The following is a 26,494-nucleotide window of genomic DNA, read 5'->3' as shown; positions in this document are numbered from 1 at the left end:
GCTTTCAGAAATGCTAAGCTAAACAATTATTAATAAAAGAAAGATTTCAAAAGTGCTAAGCTGAAGATAATCAATATACAAATAATTTAGAAATGCTAAGCTAAACAATACTCAATATAAAAACTTTTAGAAATGCTAAGCTAAAAAGAACAATACAAACATGATTTCAGAAATGCTAAGCTAAACAATAATAGTAACAACAACAGTAAGCTAAACCTTAATTTTTTTTGTGGATTAATAAAGTACCTACCTAAGCTAAACAATTAATATAAAATGATTTCAGAAATGCTGAGCTAACCAATAATCAACTAAGCTAAACAGAAAACAATATTAACATTATTTTAGAATGCTAAGTAAAGCAATAACTAATATACAATGATTCTAGAAATGCTAAGCTAAACATAGAACAATATAAACATGATTCTTGAAATCAACAACAACAGTAAGCTAAACCTTAATTTCCTTTTGGATTAATAAAGTACCTACCTACCTATCTATCCAATCAATATGAAAATGATTACAGAAATGCTACGCTTAATGTAAATCAATATGTGAAAGTAATATTAATTTTAGCTCTTTAAAACAAAGCTTTTTAAAACAAATTTAATATATACAGTGTATCACAAAAGTGAGTACACCCCTCACATTTCTGCAGATATTTAAGTATATCTTTTCATGGGACAACACTGACAAAATGACACTTTGACACAATGAAAAGTAGTCTGTGTGCAGCTTATATAACAGTGTAAATTTATTCTTCCCTCAAAATAACTCAATATACAGCCATTAATGTCTAAACCACCGGCAACAAAAGTGAGTACACCCCTTAGTGAAAGTTCCTGAAGTGTCAATATTTTGTGTGGCCACCATTATTTCCCAGAACTGCCTTAACTCTCCTGGGCATGGAGTTTACCAGAGCTTCACAGGTTGCCACTGGAATGCTTTTCCACTCCTCCATGACGACATCACGGAGCTGGCGGATATTCGAGACTTTGCGCTCCTCCACCTTCCGCTTGAGGATGCCCCAAAGATGTTCTATTGGGTTTAGGTCTGGAGACATGCTTGGCCAGTCCATCACCTTTACCCTCAGCCTCTTCAATAAAGCAGTGGTCGTCTTTGAGGTGTGTTTGGGGTCATTATCATGCTGGAACACTGCCCTGCGACCCAGTTTCCGGAGGGAGGGGATCATGCTCTGCTTCAGTATTTCACAGTACATATTGGAGTTCATGTGTCCCTCAATGAAATGTAACTCCCCAACACCTGCTGCACTCATGCAGCCCCAGACCATGGCATTCCCACCACCATGCTTGACTGTAGGCATGACACACTTATCTTTGTACTCCTCACCTGATTGCCACCACACATGCTTGAGACCATCTGAACCAAACAAATTAATCTTGGTCTCATCAGACCATAGGACATGGTTCCAGTAATCCATGTCCTTTGTTGACATGTCTTCAGCAAACTGTTCAACTGCGGGCTTTCTTGTGTAGAGACTTCAGAAGAGGCTTCCTTCTGGGGTGACAGCCATGCAGACCAATTCGATCTAGTGTGCGGCGTATGGTCTGAGCACTGACAGGCTGACCCCCCACCTTTTCAATCTCTGCAGCAATGCTGACAGCACTCCTGCGCCTATCTTTCAAAGACAGCAGTTGGATGTGACGCTGAGCACGTGCACTCAGCTTCTTTGGACGACCAACGCGAGGTCTCTTCTGAGTGGACCCTGCTCTTTTAAAACGCTGGATGATCTTGGCCACTGTGCTGCAGCTCAGTTTCAGGGTGTTGGCAATCTTCTTGTAGCCTTGGCCATCTTCATGTAGCGCAACAATTCGTCTTTTAAGATCCTCAGAGAGTTCTTTGCCATGAGGTGCCATGTTGGAACTTTCAGTGACCAGTATGAGAGAGTGTGAGAGCTGTACTACTAAATTGAACACACCTGCTCCCTATGCACACCTGAGACCTAGTAACACTAACGAGTCACATGACATTTTGGAGGGAAAATGACAAGCAGTGCTCAATTTGGACATTTAGGGGTGTAGTCTCTTAGGGGTGTACTCACTTTTGTTGCCGGTGGTTTAGACATTAATGGCTGTATATTGAGTTATTTTGAGGGAAGAATAAATTTACACTGTTATATAAGCTGCACACAGACTACTTTTCATTGTGTCAAAGTGTCATTTTGTCAGTGTTGTCCCATGAAAAGATATACTTAAATATCTGCAGAAATGTGAGGGGTGTACTCACTTTTGTGATACACTGTACATATAAAGAAAAGAAATAGTTGCAGAAATCACTGAAGTTCTCAGACTTTAAGGAGGATAAATGTATGACAGGAACGTACGTTCTCCAGGAGGCAGCGCAGGTTTGTGAGTTGAAACTGAAAAACAGAAATAAAGTTTTTATTAACACTAAATCTGTGACTGACTGGGTGTGGTTCATCTGAGACCTGGGAATGAATTTATATGCTTATGTGACTCATGTTTTGTGTGTGATCTGTATGTGTTTTGTGTGTGTGTCCTGTGTGTGTTTGTGTTGTGTGATTTGTGTGTGTTTTGTGTGTCCTGTTTTTACTGTGTTGTGTGTATGACCTTTGTGTTTTGTGTGTAGTGTGTCCTGTTTTTATCAGTGTTGTGTGTGTGATTTATGTGTGATTTGTGTGTGTCTTTTGTGTGTGTCTCTTGTGTGAGTTTTGTGTGTAGTGTGTCCTGTTTTTATCTGTTTTGTGTGTCCTGTGTGTGTTTAATGTGTTGTGTGTGTCTCCTGTGTGCGCTTCCTCTTGTGTGTGTTTTGTGTTGTGTTTATGTTTTGTGTGTTTTGTGTGTGTCTCTTGTGTGTGTTTTGTGTCTTGTGTGCACTTCCTCCTGTGTGTGTTTTGTGTGTGTTTTGTGTGTCTCTTGTGTGTTTCCTCTTGTGTGTGTTTTGTGTGTGTCTCTTGTGTGTGTCCTGTGTGTGTCTGTGTGTGTCTTATGTGCGTCTCCTCTTGTGTGTGTGTGTGTGTGTGTCTAGAAGAGCATGAGACTAGAAAGCTGACCTGAAAAATGACCACTTTGTTTATTTGTCTGGTCATTTTGTTAACTGCTGCAAAGCAACAAACTGAAAAGGAAAGTCTTCCTATCTGACCCCAACACACATCACAGAACAAAGAACTTCGGTCATAGCAGGTGGCACAGATCTCTCTCTCTGAGTAATATTGGGATTGGGACAGAGCCCAGTACGATGAGCGCTGGCAGAACCACCTCATCCTAAATAGCAGGTCAGACATCTGAGAGACTCCTCGTCCCAGAGAACCTGACAGACGGGTTTTGGATCACTAATTAGTTCTAATGGTCCCTGATTAAACTGCACAATGGTCCCTGTGTTGCTCTGGGCATTAGAGTCACACTGGCACTCCGCCACGAGCCGGGCACAAAGGAGGCTTTCTGAAAGTGAACAGTTTTGAAATGTTATCAGGGCTGATAAGTGATGACAGACCAGTATTGGGAATCTGACCCACATACCTATCTTTAATGTCCATCTCTTATTATGGAGTAGGGAATGTCCAGTCATTAGAAGTGGTGCCAGGTGGACGCAACCTACCCAAATGCTATGTGCCAGCTGTAAAGTTTGGTAGAGGTGAAGAACAATGTGAGCTGTTTTTAACTGCCACTATAATTCATTAAAGGTTATGAGCCTCCTAATTATACAAAATGGGCAGTGGTAGCCTAGAGGGTAGAGCGTTGGGCAGATACAAAAAGACACACAGGAAAATTAAAAAAACAACTCTAAAACAAAACACTGTCCATATACTTTCGGCCATAAAATGTATAAACCGGATCTAGCCAGTCAAACTCCTCACTAAGTATGAACCCATCAGGCAGATAAAAGGGAGTGGTGCATTTTCACCACGCCTAAAAACTAATAAAACATTCACTGTATTCAAAAGCCTTGAGCTGTACCGTAATCCCTGCACCCGGCCAAAATCTGAACAATCGAATCAAGCCCACAACCTCGTGATGGGAGTTACGGAATGAATCGGAAAAACCAAACACAAAAGAATCAATGTTGAATGAATCCTCAAGATAAACGACATCAGCTCCTGAGTTTAGAACAGACAGAGGTCTATTCAGTCATCCTAATGTTTAGCTCATTTGTAATTAAGAGATTTAGAAAAGAAAGGGAAGAGAGTTGCCCTCAGGACTCAGCACTTCTGACCAGGGGTTCACTTACTTTACTTCTTTTGTTCTACTTTCATGTTTTACCATCAAGGTCAGTTTGGTTCCAAACTGATGAGCCAGAACGGAAAAGCATGAAAAGTGACGCAATTATGTGGTCAGAATAAAAGAGAATTCAAATGTACAGAGCATTAAAAAAAGGTATCCAGCCGCTCAGGTGGCGCGGCGGTAAAAACACACGCTGCAAACCAGAGCTGGGATCTCGAAAAACATCGTATCGAATCTCAGCTCTGCCTTGCCGGCTGAGGCTGAGCAGCCACATGAACAACGATTGGCCTGTTGTTCCAAGAAACATTTCTAAATTTTGAAAATCTGAAATCTGATTTTTGAAGTCTGTATAGAGATTCGTACACTTTCCCACTGTAAAACAAGTGGCATGGTCTAAAGCAGGGGTGCACAACATACGGCCCGCGGGCCAGACACGGCCCCGCAAGACTCTAAATCCGGCCCGCCAAATGAAGTGCTGATGCATTTTTAAATAAATGATGCTGTCACTTTAAATTCACTGGGTAATTCCATGAAATTGCGACTGAAATTGCGAGTGAAAAGTGACTGCTAAATTAAGTAAATACAAGTTACTTCAGCGGTACCATGTCTTTGTCCAACCCAAGTATGATTAAAAAAAAGAAAAGTGGATCTCATGTCTGGTGTGCTTGGAATGCATGGCAGTGGCAAAGGAATATAATTTACGGAGGCATTACGAAACAAAACACCCAAAATTCGGCGATCACCGAGGTGAGGACAGAAAGCAAATGATTGAAGTACTAAAAGACCACCACATTAGTTGGTGTCAGAAATACGCTGCAGTGTCTCCCATTGATCAAGACGTTTCTTGTAAGTACCTGATTTTCATGTGGACAAGTCTGTAAAAATGAAATTTGTGGCCCTCTGGTGTAGGTGTTTGTGTGAAATCGGCCCTTGGTAAAAAGAAGTTGTGCACCCCTGGTCTAAAGGGTGCAGTCAAACTAGCTTTTTATATATGGGTACATAGAAATCACGTCATCGTAAACACTAATGAGGAATCAGAAGACCACGGCAATATACAGTGTATCACAAAAGTGAGTACACCCCTCACATTTCTGCAAATATTTCATTATATCTTTTCATGGGACAACACTATAGACATGAAACTTGGATATAACTTAGAGTAGTCAGTGTACAACTTGTATAGCAGTGTAGATTTACTGTCTTCTGAAAATAACTCAACACACAGCCATTAATGTCTAAATAGCTGGCAACATAAGTGAGTACACCCCACAGTGAACATGTCCAAATTGTGCCCAAATGTGTCGTTGTCCCTCCCTGGTGTCATGTGTCAAGGTCCCAGGTGTAAATGGGGAGCAGGGCTGTTAAATTTGGTGTTTTGGGTACAATTCTCTCATACTGGCCACTGGATATTCAACATGGCACCTCATGGCAAAGAACTCTCTGAGGATGTGAGAAATAGAATTGTTGCTCTCCACAAAGATGGCCTGGGCTATAAGAAGATTGCTAACACACTGAAACTGAGCTACAGCATGGTGGCCAAGGTCATACAGCGGTTTTCCAGGACAGGTTCCACTCGGAACAGGCTTCGCCAGGGTCGACCAAAGAAGTTGAGTCCACGTGTTCGGCGTCATATCCAGAGGTTGGCTTTAAAAAATAGACACATGAGTGCTGCCAGCATTGCTGCAGAGGTTGAAGACGTGGGAGGTCAGCCTGTCAGTGCTCAGACCATACGCCGCACACTGCATCAACTCGGTCTGCATGGTCGTCATCCCAGAAGGAAGCTGACGCACAAGAAAGCCCGCAAACAGTTTGCTGAAGACAAGCAGTCCAAGAACATGGATTACTGGAATGCCCTGTGGTCTGACGAGACCAAGATAAACTTGTTTGGCTCAGATGGTGTCCAGCATGTGTGGCAGCGCCCTGGTGAGAAGTACCAAGACAACTGTATCTTGCCTACAGTCAAGCATGGTGGTGGTAGCATCATGGTCTTGGGCTGCATGAGTGTTGCTGGCACTGGGGAGCTGCAGTTCATTGAGGGAAACATGAATTCCAACATGTACTGTGACATTCTGAAACAGAGCATGATCCTCTCCCTTCGAAAACTGGGCCTCATGGCAGTTTTCCAACAGGATAACGACCCCAAACACAACCTCCAAGATGACAACTGCCTTGCTGAGGAAGCTGAAGGTAAAGGTGATGGACTAAACCCAATTGAGCACCTGTGGCGCATCCTCAAGTGGAAGGTGGAGGAGTTCAAGGTGTCTAACATCCACCAGCTCCGTGATGTCATCATGGAGGAGTGGAAGAGGATTCCAGTAGCAACCTGTGCAGCTCTGGTGAATTCCATGCCCAGGATGGTTAAGGCAGTGCTCAATAATAATGGTGGTCACACAAAATATTGATACTTTGGGCACAATTTGGACATGTTCACTGTGGGGTGTACTCACTTATGTTGCCAGCTATTTAGACATTAATGGCTGTGTGTTGAGTTATTTTCAGAAGACAGTAAATCTACACTGCTATACAAGTTGTACACTGACTACTCTAAGTTATATCCAAGTTTTATGTCTATAGTGTTGTCCCATGAAAAGATATAATGAAATATTTGCAGAAATGTGAGGGGTGTACTCACTTTTGTGATACACTGTATACCGCATTATTTATTTTGTTTATGCATTTTCTCCCCTTTTTCTCCCTTTTAGCACGTCCAATTGCCCGATCAATGCCCCACCAATGCCGATCCCTGCTCTGATTGAGGAGAACGAAGCTAACCCACGCCCCCTCCAACATGTGAGCAGCATGCCGTATGCATCTCATCACTTACACTTTGACGAGTGCAGTGCAGCTCAGCGTTGTGTATGGAGAGGATACACCCTGAGAGCACTCTTTTCTCATCTCTGTGCAGGCGCCATCAATTGCACCAGTCATGGGAGAGAGACCCCATCTGGCTTAGTCCCGCCCAAATCTGAACAACAGGCCAATCATTGTTCATGTGGCCGCTCAGCCTTAGCCAGTAGGCAGAGCTGAGATTCAATACGATGTATTCGAGATCCCAGCTCTGGTTCCAGCGTGTGTTTTTACCACTGCGCCACTTGAGTGGCCTATATATACTGCATTATAAAGTGTTATCCCTCAAAGTTACTGTATGTAAAGTTTGAGCCAGCAGATTTTCACAATTAATTCAGAGTTAACTAAAGCAGTATGTTTATAACTGAATAGTATTAAATACATCCACTGATCAGTCATAACATTAAACCCAAATGCCTAATATCATGCATTGCATGATCAGGCTCCGATGTATACAGGTCCTTCTCAAAAAATTAGCATATTGTGATAAAGTTCATTATTTTCCATAATGTAATGATAAAAATTAAACTTTCATATATTTTAGATTCATTGCACACCAAAAGAAATATTTCAGGACTTTTATTGTTTTAATACTGATGATTTTGGCATACAGCTCATGAAAACCCAAAATTCCTATCTCAAAAAATTAGCATATCATGAAAAGGTTCTCTAAACGAGCTATTAACCTAATCATCTGAATCAACGAATTAACTCTAAACACCTGCAAAAGATTCCTGAGGCTTTTAAAAACTCCCAGCCTGGTTCATTACTCAAAACTGCAATCATGGGTAAGACTGCCGACCTGACTGCTGTCCAGAAGGCCATCATTGACACCCTCAAGCAAGAGGGTAAGACACAGAAAGAAATTTCTGAACGAATAGGCTGTTCCCAGAGTGCTGTATCAAGGCACCTCAGTGGGAAGTCTGTGGGAAGGAAAAAGTGTGGCAGAAAACGCTGCACAATGAGAAGAGGTGACCGGACCCTGAGGAAGATTGTGGAGAAGGGCCGATTCCAGACCTTGGGGGACCTGCGGAAGCAGTGGACTGAGTCTGGAGTAGAAACATCCAGAGCCACCGTGCACAGGCGTGTGCAGGAAATGGGCTACAGGTGCCGCATTCCCCAGGTCAAGCCACTTTTGAACCAGAAACAGCAGCACTGGACTGTTGCTCAGTGGTCCAAAGTACTGTTTTCGGATGAAAGCAAATTTTGCATGTCATTCGGAAATCAAGGTGCCAGAGTCTGGAGGAAGACTGGGGAGAAGGAAATGCCAAAATGCCTGAAGTCCAGTGTCAAGTACCCACAGTCAGTGATGGTCTGGGGTGCCATGTCAGCTGCTGGTGTTGGTCCACTGTGTTTTATCAAGGGCAGGGTCAATGCAGCTAGCTATCAGGAGATTTTGGAGCACTTCATGCTTCCATCTGCTGAAAAGCTTTATGGAGATGAAGATTTCATTTTTCAGCACGACCTGGCACCTGCTCACAGTGCCAAAACCACTGGTGAATGGTTTACTGACCATGGTATTACTGTGCTCAATTGGCCTGCCAACTCTCCTGACCTGAACCCCATAGAGAATCTGTGGGATATTGTGAAGAGAAAGTTGAGAGACACAAGACCCAACACTCTGGATGAGCTTAAGGCCGCTATCGAAGCATCCTGGGCCTCCATAACACCTCAGCAGTGCCACAGGCTGATTGCCTCCATGCCACGCCGCATTGAAGCAGTCATTTCTGCAAAAGGATTCCCGACCAAGTATTGAGTGCATAACTGAACATAATTATTTGAAGGTTGACTTTTTTTGTATTAAAAACACTTTTCTTTTATTGGTCGGATGAAATATGCAAATTTTTTGAGATAGGAATTTTGGGTTTTCATGAGCTGTATGCCAAAATCATCAGTATTAAAACAATAAAAGACCTGAAATATTTCAGTTGGTGTGCAATGAATCTAAAATATATGAAAGTTTAATTTTTATCATTACATTATGGAAAATAATGAACTTTATCACAATATGCTAATTTTTTGAGAAGGACCTGTATATCAGAGCTACTCCACCCATATATATCGGGGCGCTCTCTTAGGTCTAACAAGCTGAACTTGCTGTCTGTCCCACGCTCCCACTTAAAGACTCGTGGGGCATTTCAGGTCAATGCTCCAAAATTTTGGAACGCACTACCCAACTTTTTAAGATCCGCAGATTCTGTGGATTCTTTTAAAAAACAACTAGACATATATTTTCAAGCAGGCAATTGAATGATGAACCTGGCACTGAGTTTTGCTGCTGTTTGTTTTATTAGGTGTTTTTATTGTATTTTATGTTGTGTGATATTATGTAGACGTGTGTATATTTTATGTTATGTAATGTTTTTGGAAAGCACTTTGTGATTTTTATCTGTGAAAAGTGCTATATAAATAACTAATTTACTTACTTACTTACTTACTAATATTGTCTGTCTTCACCATGCTACCAAAACAGCCCTGACCCGTCAAGGTATGGGATCCAAAAGATCTCAGAGAGTGCACTGTGGTCCCTAGCACTACAATTTCAGCATCAGATCCTTAAATTACTGTAAGTTGTGAGGTGAGATACATACTAAAAAAGGTTTGATCATATTAGTTCTGTTCTATCATCTCCGCACTGGCCGCCAGTGAAATTCCACATTCATTACAAAATCCTTTTACTAACCCATAAAGCTCATCATTTAATCAACAATAATCGTTCGCTAACGATCTGATTAGAACAGGTAAATATACTAATTTCGGTCAGCATGCCTCATTTCCCAATAACACCAAAGTGTGTGATAATCATGCTGTAATCTCTGACAGCCCCGTGAGTCACATTAGGCTTGGTCTGTTAGCAAGGTGTTCTCCAGCCAAGAGAGCAGAACGAGCTGAAATCAGCTCAGATTATGTCATTATTAGTACGACATGATGCTCGGCTAACATCCAGATCCCCGTCAGAGTATGGCACATATAGTCAGACTCATAATCAAACACAGAACAAGAAACCTCAACAGACTTTCTTATTTCTCAACCACGGCCCCACTTCCCATCCCAAGAGCTTTTTACTCCAGTCCATTACTGTAAATTATGTAACAGGTATTTGTTGTACCACACAATCTGATTAACTGAAAAATTAATAAGACAAAAACAGCACAGTTACACTGTCAAATCACATTATTATGACCACCAGCTAATATCCAGAGTAACCAACGTGTGCAGCATGGACAGAAGCTAGACGGGCAGGGAATGACTCAGTAAGGTCCTGGTAGGTTGTCACAGGTATCTGGAGCCATGCTGACTGCAGTGCATCCCACATCTGCTGGAGGTGCGTAAGGGAGGATTCATAGAGCAAACACGATGATCGAGGTGGTCCCACAGATGCTCAGTTGGGTTCAAGTCTGGGCAATTAGGGGGCCGGGGTAGTACTTGGAAGTCGTGCTCTTCTAACCAATGTCGGACATTTCTAGCTGTGTGACATGCTGCTTGTCTTGCTGGAAGATACCATCCACCCCAGGAAGGACAATCTGCATGTATGGGTGTACATGATCTTCAAGGATGGATTCATACCCTAATGTTATGTTAAATTTGGATGTTAATGGTAATTTGTTCCACCCACCCCTCCACCTGTGCCACCATGCCATCCGGATGTTACCAGGTGAGATTATCAAACCAACTGTAGTTCGCTGTGCCTGAATTCAGTACATTACATCACTTCTTCTACTCCTATGGAACGTTCCTCTCTTCCCTACACTCCGTCCCATCATCCCTCCCTCTCCCTGTTTTGGGAATAGTCAGCCCTCCGAGAACGGCTAAGTAAAAACAACTGGTCTTTTTTCCACTTCAAACCGGGACGGCATGGCATCAACGGGCCCCCTTGGTCCTCTTCTTTAATTAACCACATGTATGACGCACATATTATTTTAGGTAAACACACACACACACACACACACACACACACAGAATACATGAACACAATGCCATACACTAACACACTCCAGATGTGGTATTGTGGCATGATTCATGACTTGTCAGGATCTCTGGGATGCATCTCAGCAAACACACACACACACACACACACACACACACACACACTGTTCCTCAATCTACGTCCTGTTCCTGACATTCGTTTTAGCTGCACGACATTTCTGAGGGTCCGAAAGGCAAGAACACACCCAACCCAACGCAGGACAAACTTACACCAAACACCACAGCAGCCAATCTACCTTCTGCAGGTTTTAAAAACAAATCAGATGTGGGGAGAACATGCCAAACTTGTTCCAGAGGCAAGCATCAAAGCTATGTCCAGAGTATATTACAAGGTAGTACATACTAAACCCTTCAAAGCCAGTGTCCGAAAATCGGGATTAAACCCCAGGCTCCCAGGCTGCTCAGTTCTAGTACTTCTTTTTTTGGTGTTGTTTATTTTTAATGACTGCTTCATCCTGATCAAGGTAATCCATTACATGTTGACACACACTCACTCATTTACTTTCCACCTTTTGCAAGTTTTGTTTTGGGAGGTGGAAGGAAACTGCATGAACACAGGAAGAGAACGTGGACAGCACTCCTTGTCGTCGTTCAATGTCTGTAAATGTTTGGCATGTTCTCCCTACTTTTTATAAACATGCAGTGAGTGAGTGAAGCCCTGCTATAGCGCTTTGTCCAGGCTGTATTCCTGTATTGCTCTGAGTGTTTCTGGCATCCACCGTGACCCTGATCAGGATTAAGTGGTAACCGAAGATGAATAAATGATGAATGAAAGAACTGACGTTACCTGGATCGCTGGTTTCAGTGTCAGAAACAACCACCAGTGGTTTAGTTGAGGTCTTGCTGCTCATCAGCATTTTGATGATGGTTTCTCCACTGATGCTTGTGCAGGCTTCATCAGGATGCATACACTGCATGAAAAAACCAACAACATTATAACTAAGGACAACTCAGTTTAATCTGCACCATACAACTACTCTACAGTTACCCAAAAGTCACCATTCTGTCACCATACCATCACTATACAGTCACCATACCATCACTATACAGTCACCATACCGTCACTATACAGTCACCATACCGTCACTATACAGTCACCATACCGTCACTATACCATCACTATACCATCACTATACAGTCACTATACAGTCACCATACCGTCACTATAGTCATTATCCAGTCACCATACCGTCACTATAGTCACTATAGTCACCATACCGTCACTATAGTCACTATACATTCACCATACCGTCACTATAGTCACTATACATTCACCATACCGTCACTATAGTCACTATACATTCACCATACCGTCACTATACAGTCACTATACAGTCACCATACCGTCACTATAGTCACTATAGTCACCATACCGTCACTATAGTCACTATACATTCACCATACCGTCACTATAGTCACTATACAGTCACCATACCGTCACTATACAGTCACGATACTCACCATAGTCACTATACAGTCACCGCATATTCACCATACTGTCACTATACAGTCACCATACAGTCACAATACAGTCACCATACAATCACTATACAGTCACCATACAGTTTAAATGTATAAGATGCCCTGTTATGTATTACTGTCGTGCTGCCATGTGTCCAGTGGTTTCAAAAGGCACCAAACCCACTGAAGGACAGGAGAATAAAATATGACTGGAGTAACTGTGTCAGTCCTGGGTCTTATAAAGAGAAAAAGAGGACAGATACATTTGGGAACCGGGGACAGTCCCAGGTGAAAGGTGTGTCGAATAAAACAAAAAAGATAAAGATGAATTTGGGTACCTGGGGCAGTCCCGGGTAAGGAACGTGTCATATGAAGAGAAGGAGAGGTAAATGTGGGTACCTGGGGAAGTCCCGGGTGAGGGAGTGTCATATAAACAGAAGGAGAGAAGACAGGTAAATGTGGGTACCTGGGGCAGTCCCGAATGCATTGCCCGTCTCTTCGAGCAGAGGGACATCTCACAGTGCAGGAAGAGCAGAGGCACTTTGAACTTGGACCTGAAGTTGAAGCTGAAGCGTTTTCTTTCCATCTGAGCGTGTGGGACTGAGACGTCCACTTTCTGAGGGTAGTAGAGGATGGACTCATCGGTGGGACAGATGTTCTCAATGAGGACGTAATCGGATAAAATCTCAGGGTCAGAATTTTGAGAGATGAAGCACGTCCGGATCATAAAACCCTGATCGGGATCAGCTTTAGTGGCTGAGATCTACAGAGGGACACACAGAGAGAGAGAGCATTTGTATTTCTGAGGCTACACACGGCCATGCTTACAAAGCTATTCATTTATTCATTCATTTAATCATTCATTCATCTGTTTATCTTAGAGGTCTGGTACATGTAAAGCCATGCAAAAGACACCTTGGATCAGGTTCCAGTAAACACCCGTCACACACTCACTTCTTCACATACAAATGTGAATGTTATTCATTGTCTTGTACTTAAATGCATTCAGATTACACTATGGTAAACATGTAGGTAAACGCTTTAAAAAAACAGATGTGTTCAGTTACATGAGCATTTGTGTCATACCTCGACGAAGATGGGTTTGTTCTCGGTGATAGTGATGAAGGAAGGCGGTTGTGAATAGCGGAACAGGCTGGTGTTGTACAGCTCCATGCTAAACGTCACGTTCTCTACAGGTTCCTTATGTGACCCAGCATAGTCCAGCCAGCCAAAATCATCTGGAGCATCGCCGCCCTTGTGGTAGGTACAGTTAAACTGTGGAGAGAGAAGTGAGGCAGAAAATGAATCGGGTATGAATAACATTTCAGGAATTACAGTCGGACTGAGAAAGGAAAAGGAAATCAGGACAGAAAGAGAGAAACGTGTAGACGTAGGCACGAGGCCAGACGAGCAGGTTAAGAGGAGTTCAGGACGCAGACGCGACGAGGAGACGTGAACGTCCTTATGAGGCCCTGAACTGATTTTACTAGCACTGAGGGAGTCTGGGAAATGCTTAAATATTTATGTCAACAAGTATTTTCAGCTGAGCTATAAAACACAGAGGGCAGATGTACTCAGCTGTTTGCACCTGTTCTTAGGCTTCATTTGAATTCACTGTAAAACTGGTGCACAAGTCAAATGAAGCCTGTTTTTCTTCAGCCTCCCAAAACTAGACGTAAACAATCCACATCCGGTTCTTTCACAAAGCCATGTGATGTGCTCTCTACCTATATGATCCCAATTTTAACATTTAAAATTCCTGGATTAAAATGGTAATGTGTTAGTGTGTGTTGTGCTGGTATGAGTGAATCAGACACAGCAGTGCTGCTGGAGTTTTTAAATACCGTGTCCACTCACTGTCCACTCTATTAGACACTCCTACCTAGTTGGTCCACCTTGTAGATGTAAAGTCAGAGACGATCGCTCATCTATTGCTGCTGTTTGAGTTGGTCATCTTTGAGACCTTCATCAGTGGTCACAGGACGCTGCCCACAGGGTGCTGTTGGCTGGATATATTTTTGGTTGGTGGACTATTCTCAGTCCAGCAGTGACAGCGAGGTATTTAAAAACTCCAGCAGCGCCGCTGTGTCTGATTCACTCATACCAGCACAACACACACTAACACACCACCACCATGTCAGTGTCACTGCAGTGCTGAGAATGATCCACCACCCAAATAATACCTGCTCTGTGGTGGTCCTGGGAGAGTCCTGACCATTGATGAACAGCATGAAAGGAGGCTAACAAAGCATGCAGAGAAACAGATGGACTACAGTCAGTAATTGTAGAACTACAAAGTGCTTCTATATGGTAAGTGGAGCTGATAAAATGGACAGTGAGTGTAGAAACAAGGAGGTGGTTTTAATGTTATGGCTGATGGCTACAACACTGGATTTTACATAATTGGGGAACTTGGACTACCCAGGCAAACCTGACCAGCTAACAAACAACCTGTTAAATGTTAAGAGATTAAAGTAGGTTGAAAAAAGAAACATTTTAATCAAACAAAAGTGAACATCATGTCCATCTCTGTATATGAACAGTGCTATACTGCTGTCATACCAGAATAGTAGATTTGTGTCCTGGGGAGGACTTCTCGGTGACTCGGTCTGCTGGAAAGAGAACATGCCCAGACTCCAGATCTTCATCATCCGCAGGCCAGCCACTTCCATCCCTGCTCTCTGATTGGCTGATCACAATCTGTCGATTACAAAAAACAAAGACACACCTCAGTACTGTAGTGTTTCCCTGAGAAATCCCTAAAATCCCCTAATCATATAATTCAAAACAAAAAATAAGATTCATTCATGATGTGTGTGTGTGTGTGTGTGTGTGTCTGTGTGTTGCAGCCTGCCAAAGGGTCGTTGAAACAGATGAGCTAGAATAAAGGCGTGGGAACACTCGACCATTTCAAAACTGCTGGTCCCTGGATGAATCAATCAATCATCCTTTCATAACTAAGTAATAGTGGGAATTGACGTGATGAGGTGATGAGTGCTGCTGGACCAAGGGTGTTGCCTAATCCACATGAAATCAGCATTTCTCAAGCCAGTTCCAGACTATGTTGGGGATCTCACTTAATCAAATTCTCAACAACAAAAAGGCTTTTTCAATGAATTTTAGGATATTAATCCTAAAATTCCTTTATTTATTCTTATAATGTGCAACATCCTGGGTCTGGCAGGGATACACCCTGAAAACAGCACCAACGTACACAGAGGAAGAAAAAAATCCAAAGATTCTAAAAATCCTTTTTTCCGCTAGCCTTTTTGTTGTCGTTTCTTTGTTCTTGTTTCCAGGGTCTTATGCCTAGTTCACACTACATGATTTTTGCCCTGATTTTCGCTCGCCAACTGGTCGGCGCTAGATTTGCCAGCGCTTGCTCAGCGATCGAAACCTGGCTCTCAATCGCTATGTGTGAACTACTTAACAACTCGACCGACCGACGAGAGATATCTAGCTTGTCAGATATCTGGATCCGAGTTGCCCGACTGGCACTGAGTGCTATGTCGAACAGCCAATGAGAACGCAATATACGGGGTGAGGGGAAACGCAGGGGAGGAGTTGTAAAAAGGTGGGGCAGGGGCATAATATAGTTCATATCAGAATACATCAACACACACAAGTTTTACAGTATTTCTGACCTTATCGTTCTCTACAAAACACCAACGTTGCATTGCAAAAAATATTTATTAACCTCCAACTCACTATAGAACGTCCATGCTGTTCGCGTTGCCAAATCCACTCAGATTCATTTATTTTTTCTCTTTGCTTTAACGCTGCACATCAGCGCACAAACTTTGATCACTCGCTACTTGTCGACGTGCATTTTTGGACGTGGTATCATTAAACCCCTCGTCACTTCTAACGTTTGTTTTCAAGACAAAGCATAGTTTGGGAGACCAGAGAAGCTTGCCTGCGATTCCAGTTGGTGATAGATGGTGTAGTGTGAAAGCCACACCGACTTGAAAGACTCCCGATTACAAGAGAGCCAGTCGTGTAGTGTGAGAACTGTACAGCGACCTGACGACTTGGAAAGTCGTGTAGTGTGAACTTGGCATTAGCTGGAAACAGTGTCAGCATTTCTGTGTTGTAGTTGTCGCTGGCATTGTTCCGTTCTCAAGGTTTGTCCCTGGTTGGCATGAGAGCTTTCTTGTGTTTTTTGACACTCCTGGCTTGCTAGGTTCCACAGTCTGTTTTTCTTGTTGTTCAGTGTTAAGGTTGCAATTCACTGGTGGATTGAGTAGCTGAGTAGCTTGAGTTGCACCCAAGAGCTCCTTGGATTCTTCTCCAAAGCTGTTTGGGTTTGGTGTGTGTGTGTGTGTTTTCTGATGATTGTTTATGGCAATGTTTTTGCTCCACGTATGAGGTTGCCATCTATATTCTGATGTTGTCTTCTATATTCTTGAGTCCAAGTTCAAGCTTTATTTGTCTTGGTTTGGTTTATTTCTCATGTTTAATTATTTTTAGCTCATTTATTTGATTTTTATTTTTCTGTTATTTGTTTCACATCACAGGGACTAAGTTATGAGCTGGGTTGTGGTTTCCACCTGGTGCCCTGGTGTTATAAGGCGCTCACCTCCCCGTGACTAATAAAGGAGTCCGATTTACTCACTTTCTTAACCGCTTATCCGATTTGGGTCGCAGGGGGGTGGGGGGTGTTTGCTGGAGCCTATCCCAGCTTTTCAATGGGTGCAAGGCACACAGTAACACCCTGGATGCCTCCATCGCAGGGCAGACTCACATACACACACACACACACACACACCCATTCATCTATAGGGCAATTCAGTGTCTCCAATTAACCTGACTGCATGTTTTTGGACTGTGGGAGGAAACCAGAGCTCCCGGAGGAAACCCACGTGGACATGAGGAGAACTTCTTGCTGTGAGGTGACAGTGCTACCCACCGAGCCACCGTTTATATCTGTGGGTTTAATACGGTTAATCTGATTTTTAAACTTCAGTGGGTGCTCAGGTCGCATAGCAGTAAATTCTGCTGGCCCACAAATTACACTAGGATCCAGGGTATGAACTCCCAGTAGTGTTATCAGCTAGTCAGCATCTACATACAAATATGATTGGCTATGTCTGGGAGGCATAATGGATTCCGTTCTGTCTGTAACAGGATGTGTTACTGTACTGTGCCCAGTGATTACAGGGAAACTGGAAGCACCATGACCCTGACCAGGAGAAAGTGGAGGTAAAACATGAAACTAAAATGAAATAGATTTCTGTTAAATGCTTTTGCTGTTAAGTAATGTTGTCATTCAGTAATAAACTAATATCACAGTAATAATAAACATTCTACTTTTCAACACACCTACAGAGAAAGCTTTACTAAATATTAATGCATTTCTTTATTCTAGTTTGTATCAGAGCAGATACAAGTTGTTTTTATGTTTGTGGTTTATAAACTTCAGAAAGTGCCGAGAACACCGAGAGAAAATCAGATAACTGCTCAGGTCTAATCATACCGAGTTCTGGTGAATAAACAATGTTCTGATCCTGAACACTCAGGTCACCCAAATCTCCCTCAAATCTTTTCATTTTCTTTCATCAACACACAAATATGTGGGATCTCACCCAGTTCTCCAACAAAGCGGCGCTTAACAGCATCAGATCAAATTCATCTGTAAGTAATCATAAAAGATTAACACTGACTCATCTGAGCTGAGTGAGAACTAGAAGATCAGATCAGATCGAATGGAAAGAGTGAGATGAACCAGACGACCTGGAGTGAACCGGAACATCTGATCACATTTAGCTTTAATAGATTTGTATTAAAGTACTTGAGCTGTTTTGACAGCGTATTAGGCGAGTAGTTCTGATGTTTTGGCTCATTGGTGAATGTTTGAGGTTTCAGTTTTTTCGTGTTTAATGGTACTGGACCAGTAATGAGAAGGCTGCTAGTTTAAGCCCCACCACCGCCAAGCTGCCCCTATTGGGGCCCTGAGCAAGATCTCACTCTTACTCACTTTCTTAACCGCTTATCCAATAAGGGTCGTGGGGTGTTGGGCTGGAGCCTATCCCAGCTTTTTCAATGGGTGCAAGGCACACAGTAACACACATACACACACACACCCATTCACCTATAGGGCAATTCAGTGTCTCCAATTAACCTGACTGCATGTTTTTGGACTCCCGAAGGAAACCCACGCAAACTCCGCACAGAAAGGACCCAGACCGCCCCGTTTGGGGATTAAACCCAGGACCTTCTTGCTGTGAGGCGACAGTGCTACCCACTTAGCCACCGTGCCGCCCCCAACGACTGGCTATGTCTGAACTGACTAAAGCCCTGCAATGAATTGCCACCAAGTCAGTGCTACTCCTGTCCTGTGACCAGTGTTTCATTGTAAAACCGGGCCCACTGTATTGTGTACTTACTGAGTTGATGTAGAGGACCGTGGGATTGGGATGCATTGGGAATTTGGTGGTTTGGCAGCCGTTAAGAGGAGTCTCCAGGATGTAGTGGGTGGAGTTTGATATCGCTTTGCATTGTGGGTCCTGCAGAGTAAGGTTGGCTTTAGCAAAACCGCTTGCCTGTTAAAAAAAAGGAAAATAGACAAAAGTCTATAATTAATAAGTTGCAAATTACACACATATTCCAAACTACACCTCCAATATTTAGTGTTCAGTGATCTGATGCTTCATTAATCACTGTGCTTACTTACACATGAGATAAAAGTTACTCTTATTTAAATGTAGACAAACACACAGGCTGTATTCCAAATGTCCAACTCATGGCAATGAAAGACTCCTTTCGGCTGCTCCCGTTAGGGGTCACAATGACAGATCATTCATCTGCATACTTGATATGGCACTGTTTTTACACCGGGTGCCCTGTCTGATAAAACCCTTTTATTTATCCATGCCTGGGACCCCAAACATAAAAACTGAGGGTGCACCGATATACACTGATCAGCCATAACATTAAAACCACCTCCTTGTTTCTACACTCGCTGTACATTTTATCAGCTCCACTTACCATATAGAAGCACTTTGTAGTTCAACAATTACTGACTGTAGTCCATCTGTTTCTCTGCATGCTTTGTTAGCCCCCTTTCATGCTGTTCTTCAATGGTCAGGACCACCACAGAGGAGGTATTATTTAGGTAGTGGATCATTCTCAGCACTGCAGTGACACTGACATGGTGGTGGTGTGTTAGTGTGTGTTGTGCTGCTATGAGTGGATCAGACACAGCAGCGCTGCTGGAGTTTTTAAACATCTCACTGTCACTGCTGGACCGAGAATAGTCCACCAACCAGAAATATCCAGCCAACAGCGCCCCGTGGGCAACGTCCTGTGACCACTGATGAAGATCAACTCAAACAGCAGCAATTGATGAGCAATCGTCTCTGACTTTACATCTACAAGGTGGACCAACTAGGTAGGAGTGTCTAATAGAGTGAACAGTGAGTGGACACGGTATTTAAAAACTCCAATAATACCAGCACAACACACACTAACACACCACCACCACGTCAGTGTCACTGCAGTGCTGAGAATGATCCACCACCTATATAATACCTGCTCTGTAGTGGTCCTTTGGGGGTCCTGACCACTGAAGAGCATTGTAGAACTACTAAGTGATTCAATATGGTAAGTGGAGCTGATAAAATGGACAGAGAGTGTAGAAACAAGGAGGTGGTTTTAATGTTACAGCTGATCGGTGTATGTCCCCCCCCAATAAATGGCTAGGTTCATGTAATGACATGCGCCTTCTGTATTCATGAGCCCAGCCTGAGATTCTAACTGCACTGGCGTTTTCCAGCATTACGTCACACGAGCTCATGTCCAACTCACGATACAACAAAATAAATAACTGATCCTGCCAGCATCTCTTCAGCACTGTGTGAGAAACGGAGTATTTCAAAATGGAAATGTTTTCAGCACAGAGTTGAACTTTGAACGAGTGTGTTCTGATTAGGGACAGGATGTGCGCTGTAGAACCACACAGAATTTATGAAGCCTGATATCACAGAATTTAAAACAGACTGCAACCTCTGTCTGCTGTCTGGTGAAGAAGCTGGTATGAGTACTAGAGGGACACAAAAGGCAAAGAATGACTTTGTGTCCATGTTGTGACATTTGAGAGAATTCACCGCTGGCTGGTGTACACATGTCTGAGGGGGCAGGTGTGAGTCTGTAGCCCTTGTGTGCCAGCGTGGGTTGTGGACAAGTGTTGTGGGTTGGGAACTTTAGACTTCAGCTGTACAGTAGACTGTATATTTTTGACATCTTTACCTGCAGGCTTTCCTTGTTGACGCTCACCACCATCCTGCTCTCCTCACACTGTACACTCAGACCCACACTCAGAGACCCTCGGTGCTCCTCCGGACCCGGACGGGACCACTCCTGATTCTCATCAAGTGATGGCAGAAGGAACAAGGGGAAAGGCAGGTCGGAAGTCTCATGGTCGTCCTGATCGTCATTACGCAAGATGGACAGCCTCTCCATAGGGTCTACTGTTTCTGTAACATACAGAAGGACAGTTATAAATACCCATAATTCCATGCCACATGACAAAGTTTTCATTTTTAATATTTTTAACATTTGTGTAGAGGAGCACAGAAAAGACCCTTTAACATAACTGGTTCATACACCTGTTAGCAGTGGGTGTGGCAGAAACACCTGAGCTCAATAATTAGGAATTGTGTCCACATACTTTCGGCAACGTAGTATATTGCCAATGTAATACAAAATATAGTAAAGTACATTAGATGATCAGGTGGTGAAGTGGTCTATTACGCTAGCTATCACCCGGCTGGGCATCTACACAGACATAAGTGGCTATGTCTGAGGGTGGGGAGTTGGGTACAAGGTTGGATATCCAAAGCCCTGTGGTGGAAATAAGGTACACTAAAATATTTTCTCTTTAATATTGGACAACACAATATGACATGAACAGGTTCTCCTATAATTAAACTTTACCACTTTCATCCGGGGTGGACAAAGGAGTTTGTAACCAGACACAGGAGTTTGTAACCGAACAGAACTCGGTTGGTGTATAAAGCAGGTGAACGGTACCAGGTGCTGTGATGCGCAGTTTGAAGATGTTAGCGGCGGCGGTGCTGGTGTAGGAGGTGACGGGACCGTAATCGTTCTCCTCGGTCCAGTTGATCAGAGCCTGAGCTCCTGTAGGAAGCTTCTGGTTGACCGCCTTTGATACCTGCATCAGACGCTCTGTGGTCTCGTTCAGCCTGATGCTATCCGACGTCTGAGAAGAGAGAAACAAACAACACTCGTTATTCAGTCAGATTATTGCTTAGAAATAAGGCACCTTAGTAAGCAGCATTTTAGGGCATCTATTAATTTAGGAAGCCTTCTTCTCAGGGCATGTAGGTTGACGTAAAATGTGTCTATGTAGAGTGATCACTAATTTTTCAGACAGACCCAATAACACACTCAGTCACCTTAAATTTCCATCACTATGTTTCACAGGGAACGCCATCATCATCAAGATTATGTCTGGGAAAAGTCTTTGCAAATGTGTACAAGACACAGTTTACTGTGTAGCTCAACATGCTATTTGGTGATTGTTTAACCATCTAAGCTTCCGTGATTATGCTCAGTAATTTTTAACCAAGACATGCTGTTAAGACCAACTTTAAATGGTTGGCAAGTATATAACATGAGCTAAAAGGCCAAACAGTGCGGCACGATGGCTAAGTGGGTAGCACTGTCGCCTCACAGCAAGAAGGTCCTGGGTTCGATCCCCAGGTGGGGCGGTCTGGGTCCTTGCTGTGCGGAGTCTGCATGTTCTCCCCGTGTCTGTGTGGGTTTCCTCCCACAGTCCAAAAACATGCCACCAGGTTCATTGGAGACAATTAGTCTTAACAGCCCTATAGGTAAATGGATGTGTGTGTGTGTATGTACAGGGGTTGGACAAAATAACTGAAACACCTGGTTTTAGACCACAATAATTTATTAGTATGGTGTAGGGCCTCCTTTTGCGGCCAATACAGCGTCAATTGGTCTTGGAAATGACATATACAAGTCCTGCACAGTGGTCAGAGGGATTTTAAGCCATTCTTCTTGCAGGATAGTGGCCAGGTCACTACGTGATGCTGGTGGAGAAAAACATTTCCTGACTCGCTTCTCCAAAACACCCCAAAGTGGCTCAATAATATTTAGATCTGGTGACTGTGCAGGCCATGGGAGATGTTCAACTTCACTTTCATGTTCATCAAACCAATCTTTCACCAGTCTTGCTGTGTGTATTGGTGCATTGTCATCCTGATACACGGCACCACCATTGGATGCACATGGTCCTCCAGAATGGTTCGGTAGTCCTTGGCAGTGACGCGCCCATCTAGCACAAGTATTGGGCCAAGGGAATGCCATGATATGGCAGCCCAAACCATCACTGATCCACCCCCATGCTTCACTCTGGGCATGCAACAGTCTGGGTGGTACGCTTCTTTGGGGCTTCTCCACACCGTAACTCTCCCGGATGTGGGGAAAACAGTAAAGGTGAACTCATCAGAGAACAATACATGTTTCACATTGTCCACAGCCCAAGATTTGCGCTCCTTGCACCATTGAAACCGACGTTTGGCATTGGCACGAGTGACCAAAGGTTTGGCTATAGCAGCCCGGCCGTGTATATTGACCCTGTGGAGCTCCCGACGGACAGTTCTGGTGGAAACAGGAGAGTTGAGGTGCACATTTAATTCTGCCGTGATTTGGGCAGCCGTGGTTTTATGTTTTTTGGATACAATCCGGGTTAGCACCCGAACATCCCTTTCAGACAGCTTCCTCTTGCGTCCACAGTTAATCCTGTTGGATGTGGTTTGTCCTTCTTGGTGGTATGCTGACATTACCCTGGATACCGTGGCTCTTGATACATCACAAAGACTTGCTGTCTTGGTCACAGATGCGCCAGCAAGACGTGCACCAACAATTTGTCCTCTTTTGAACTCTGGTATGTCACCCATAATGTTGTGTGCATTGCAATATTTTGAGCAAAACTGTGCTCTTACCCTGCTAATTGAACCTTCACACTCTGCTCTTACTGGTGCAATGTGCAATTAATGAAGATTGGCCACCAGACTGGTCCAATTTAGCCATGAAACCTCCCACACTAAAATGACAGGTGTTTCAGTTATTTTGTCCAACCCCTGTATGTGTGCCTGCCCTGCGATGGACTGGTGCCCCGTTCAGGGTGTGTCTGTGTGCCTTGCGCCCATTGAAAAGCTGGGATAGGCTCCAGCACCCTTACGTGATGACACGCTTCCTATTTATTTGATATATATATATATATATACGTATATATCCATATATAAACTAATAAGACAAGACCAAAGTTTTAATAGTCAAAACTAAGGCACGTTTAAAGATTTTATAGTTGAGACTAAGACAGGACAAAGACGTGTACAGATTGTACCAGGATGCATCATTAATGGTTATAAACTCCAGTGGACTGCAAAGAGGCCTGACATTAACCCCATTAAAAACCTTTGGGATGAATTGGAACGCAGATCGTAAGCCAGACCTTTTCCTCCAACAATAGTGCTTAACCTGACATAAATTCCCACAGACATACTCCAGTTGGGTGAGGGTAAGAGGGAATGGACAACTCTGTACTATGACAATGGTTGTAAATTGGGATGTCAAACAAGCTGACAAACAGCTGTTCAAATACTTTTGGCTGTAACGTGTAGCTCCAGAGCAAAAATGAACAACCGAACCTCAGACGTTTGATTGATTACAGGTTAAAGATCTTGTGTGGACGAGTACAGCGTCTCTAATCAGCAGCAGGGTGTCGCGTATCAGATTACAGAAGGATTCCACATTCGTTCCTGTTCGTCCTGTGCTGGTCATTTGAGGGGGACTGAGGGTATGACCCCCGTTTCCCATGCTCCTTTTCTCACACTCAGCACTTACTCTACCCACAGTAGCAGGGCATCAGGTTTCTACGGAGATCATATCACATGCATAGTTCACATTCCCCGATGCCCGGCAACACTGCCCAATCCACGCACACATACACAAACATACAGACTAGAATAGCTGTGCTACCGTCCAGAGGTCAGATAATCCGGTCTGGCATCAGCAGCTTCTACCACTTGGTGTTGAGCTGATACAGACCCCCGGACTTTCCGACTCTGAACAGAGGCGCTGCACAATATCAGCGACACTAGTGGAGACGCAAACACAAGCTGGCCGGGGCGCTCGGGTGGCGCAGAGATAAAACATGCTAGCATACTTGAGATGACATCTCAGACCTGTGAGTTCTAATCTCAGCTCTGTTACTGGCAGGCCAGGCGCCTATATGGACAACGATTGGCTTGTCCATTTACATTTACATAAGAGCAGACGCTCTTATCCAGACAGTGAGAGACTCAGATGTTCAGACAGACACAGGAAGTTCAATCCACCACTTGGGTGCTGGTACAGAGAAGCAAAACTAGTGGCTTGGAGGTCGCGTGGTACAGAGAGGGGTGTAATGAGATCTCTAAGGTAGCCTGGTTCTGGTCCATTTTTGGCAATCATCATTGTTTTAAAATGAACGTGGGCAGCTACAGGAAGCCAGTGCGAGGGTGGGAATGCCGGAGGGGATTCTTTATGACGGTTATTGAGTTTAGGGGCACTTACTTTTTTACATGGCTGATATACACCGATCAACCATAACATTAAAACCACCTCCTTGTTTCTACACTCACTGTCCATTTTATCAGCTCCACTTACCATATAGAAGCACTTTGTAGTTCCACAATTACTGACTGTAGTCCATCTGTTTCTCTGCTTGCTTTGTTAGCCCCCTTTCATGCTGTTCTTCAGTGGTCAGGACTCTCCCAGGACCACAACAGAGCAGGTATTATTTAGGTGGTGGATCATTCTCAGCATTACAGTGACACTGACATGGTGGTGGTGTGTTAGTGTGTGTTGTGCTGGTATGAGTGGATAAGACACAGCGATGCTGATGGAGTTTTTAATATCTCACTGTCACTGCTGGACTGAGAATAGTCCACCAACCAAAAATATCCAGCCAACAGCGCCGTGTGGGCAGCATCCTGTGACCAATGATGAAGGTCTCAAAGATGACCAACTCAAACAGCAGCAATAGATGAGCGATCGTCTCTGACTTTACATCTACAAGGTGGACCAACTAGGTATGAGTGTCTAATAGAGTGGACAGTGAGTGGACACGATGTTCAAAAACTCCAGCAGTGCTGCTGTGTCTGATCCACTTATACCAGCACAACACACACTAACACACCACCACCATGTCAGTGTCACTGCAGCGCTGAGAATGATCCACCACCTAAATAATATCTGCTCTGTCGTGGTCCTGTGCGGGTCCTGACCATTGAAGAACAGGGTGAAAGCAGGTTAAAAAGGTATGTAGAGAAACAGATGGACTACAGTTAGTAATTGTAGAACTACAAAGTGCTTCTATATGGTAAGTGGAGCTGATAAAATGGACAATGTGAGTAGAAACAAGGAGTTAGTTTTATTGTTATGGCTGATCAGTGTACATGTACAAGTGTACAGTACAATAAGCGCCAGAGTGCAGGGGTCAGCCCTGGAGAAGGGCCCTGCTCAAGGGCCCAGCAGTGGCTGCAATTTGTCCCCTTAATAAATCAAATTATGTTTTTTTACAAAGGTGTTGCTGTATTACTCTTCATAAAATATCATATTTTGTTTAATAATCAGAAATCATTTACTGTGACAGTTGTGATCAGAAAGGGGGCATTTACTTTATCACAGCACTGTATCTGCCTACGTCAATCAAAAACATCTGAGCCCTGTATCACAAAGCTCCTTTCCTGAGGAAAGCCAAGAAGTTCCAGGCCAGAATGATGAACAACACATGGCAGACAGACAAGAGAGATTTTAAGAGATTCGAGATATCAGAGCGTGTCTTCCAGGCATGTCCCAATCCGTCAAGCTGTGCGCCTTTGTCCTCTGTAAAGACTGTCACATCTGAAGCTGTACTGGCTTGATACCATCGATATGGTGCTGGCATGAACATGTCAAAAGCAGCCCTGACT

At 43.6% G+C, this 26,494-nt stretch overlaps 1 protein-coding gene across 1 annotated transcript in view; it reads right to left on the bottom strand.

The window, feature by feature from the left end:
• The window catches only part of tgfbr3 (transforming growth factor, beta receptor III), a 131,562-nt gene that overhangs the window by 7,814 nt on the left and 97,254 nt on the right, over nucleotides 1-26,494 (bottom strand). Inside the window, exons 8-15 of the mRNA XM_062997317.1 lie at nucleotides 21,525-21,714; nucleotides 20,742-20,968; nucleotides 18,881-19,036; nucleotides 15,057-15,194; nucleotides 13,581-13,769; nucleotides 12,961-13,257; nucleotides 11,821-11,944; nucleotides 2,342-2,377 (exon numbers count right to left, since the gene is read on the bottom strand). Coding sequence (XP_062853387.1) covers nucleotides 2,342-2,377; nucleotides 11,821-11,944; nucleotides 12,961-13,257; nucleotides 13,581-13,769; nucleotides 15,057-15,194; nucleotides 18,881-19,036; nucleotides 20,742-20,968; nucleotides 21,525-21,714 — 1,357 coding nt within the window. The remainder of the gene's footprint in view (nucleotides 1-2,341; nucleotides 2,378-11,820; nucleotides 11,945-12,960; nucleotides 13,258-13,580; nucleotides 13,770-15,056; nucleotides 15,195-18,880; nucleotides 19,037-20,741; nucleotides 20,969-21,524; nucleotides 21,715-26,494) is intronic.

Source organism: Trichomycterus rosablanca, chromosome 6, assembly GCF_030014385.1.
Source record: "Trichomycterus rosablanca isolate fTriRos1 chromosome 6, fTriRos1.hap1, whole genome shotgun sequence".
NCBI classification, from domain to species: domain Eukaryota; kingdom Metazoa; phylum Chordata; class Actinopteri; order Siluriformes; family Trichomycteridae; genus Trichomycterus; species Trichomycterus rosablanca.
This window is presented reverse-complemented; position numbering and strand designations above follow the sequence as displayed.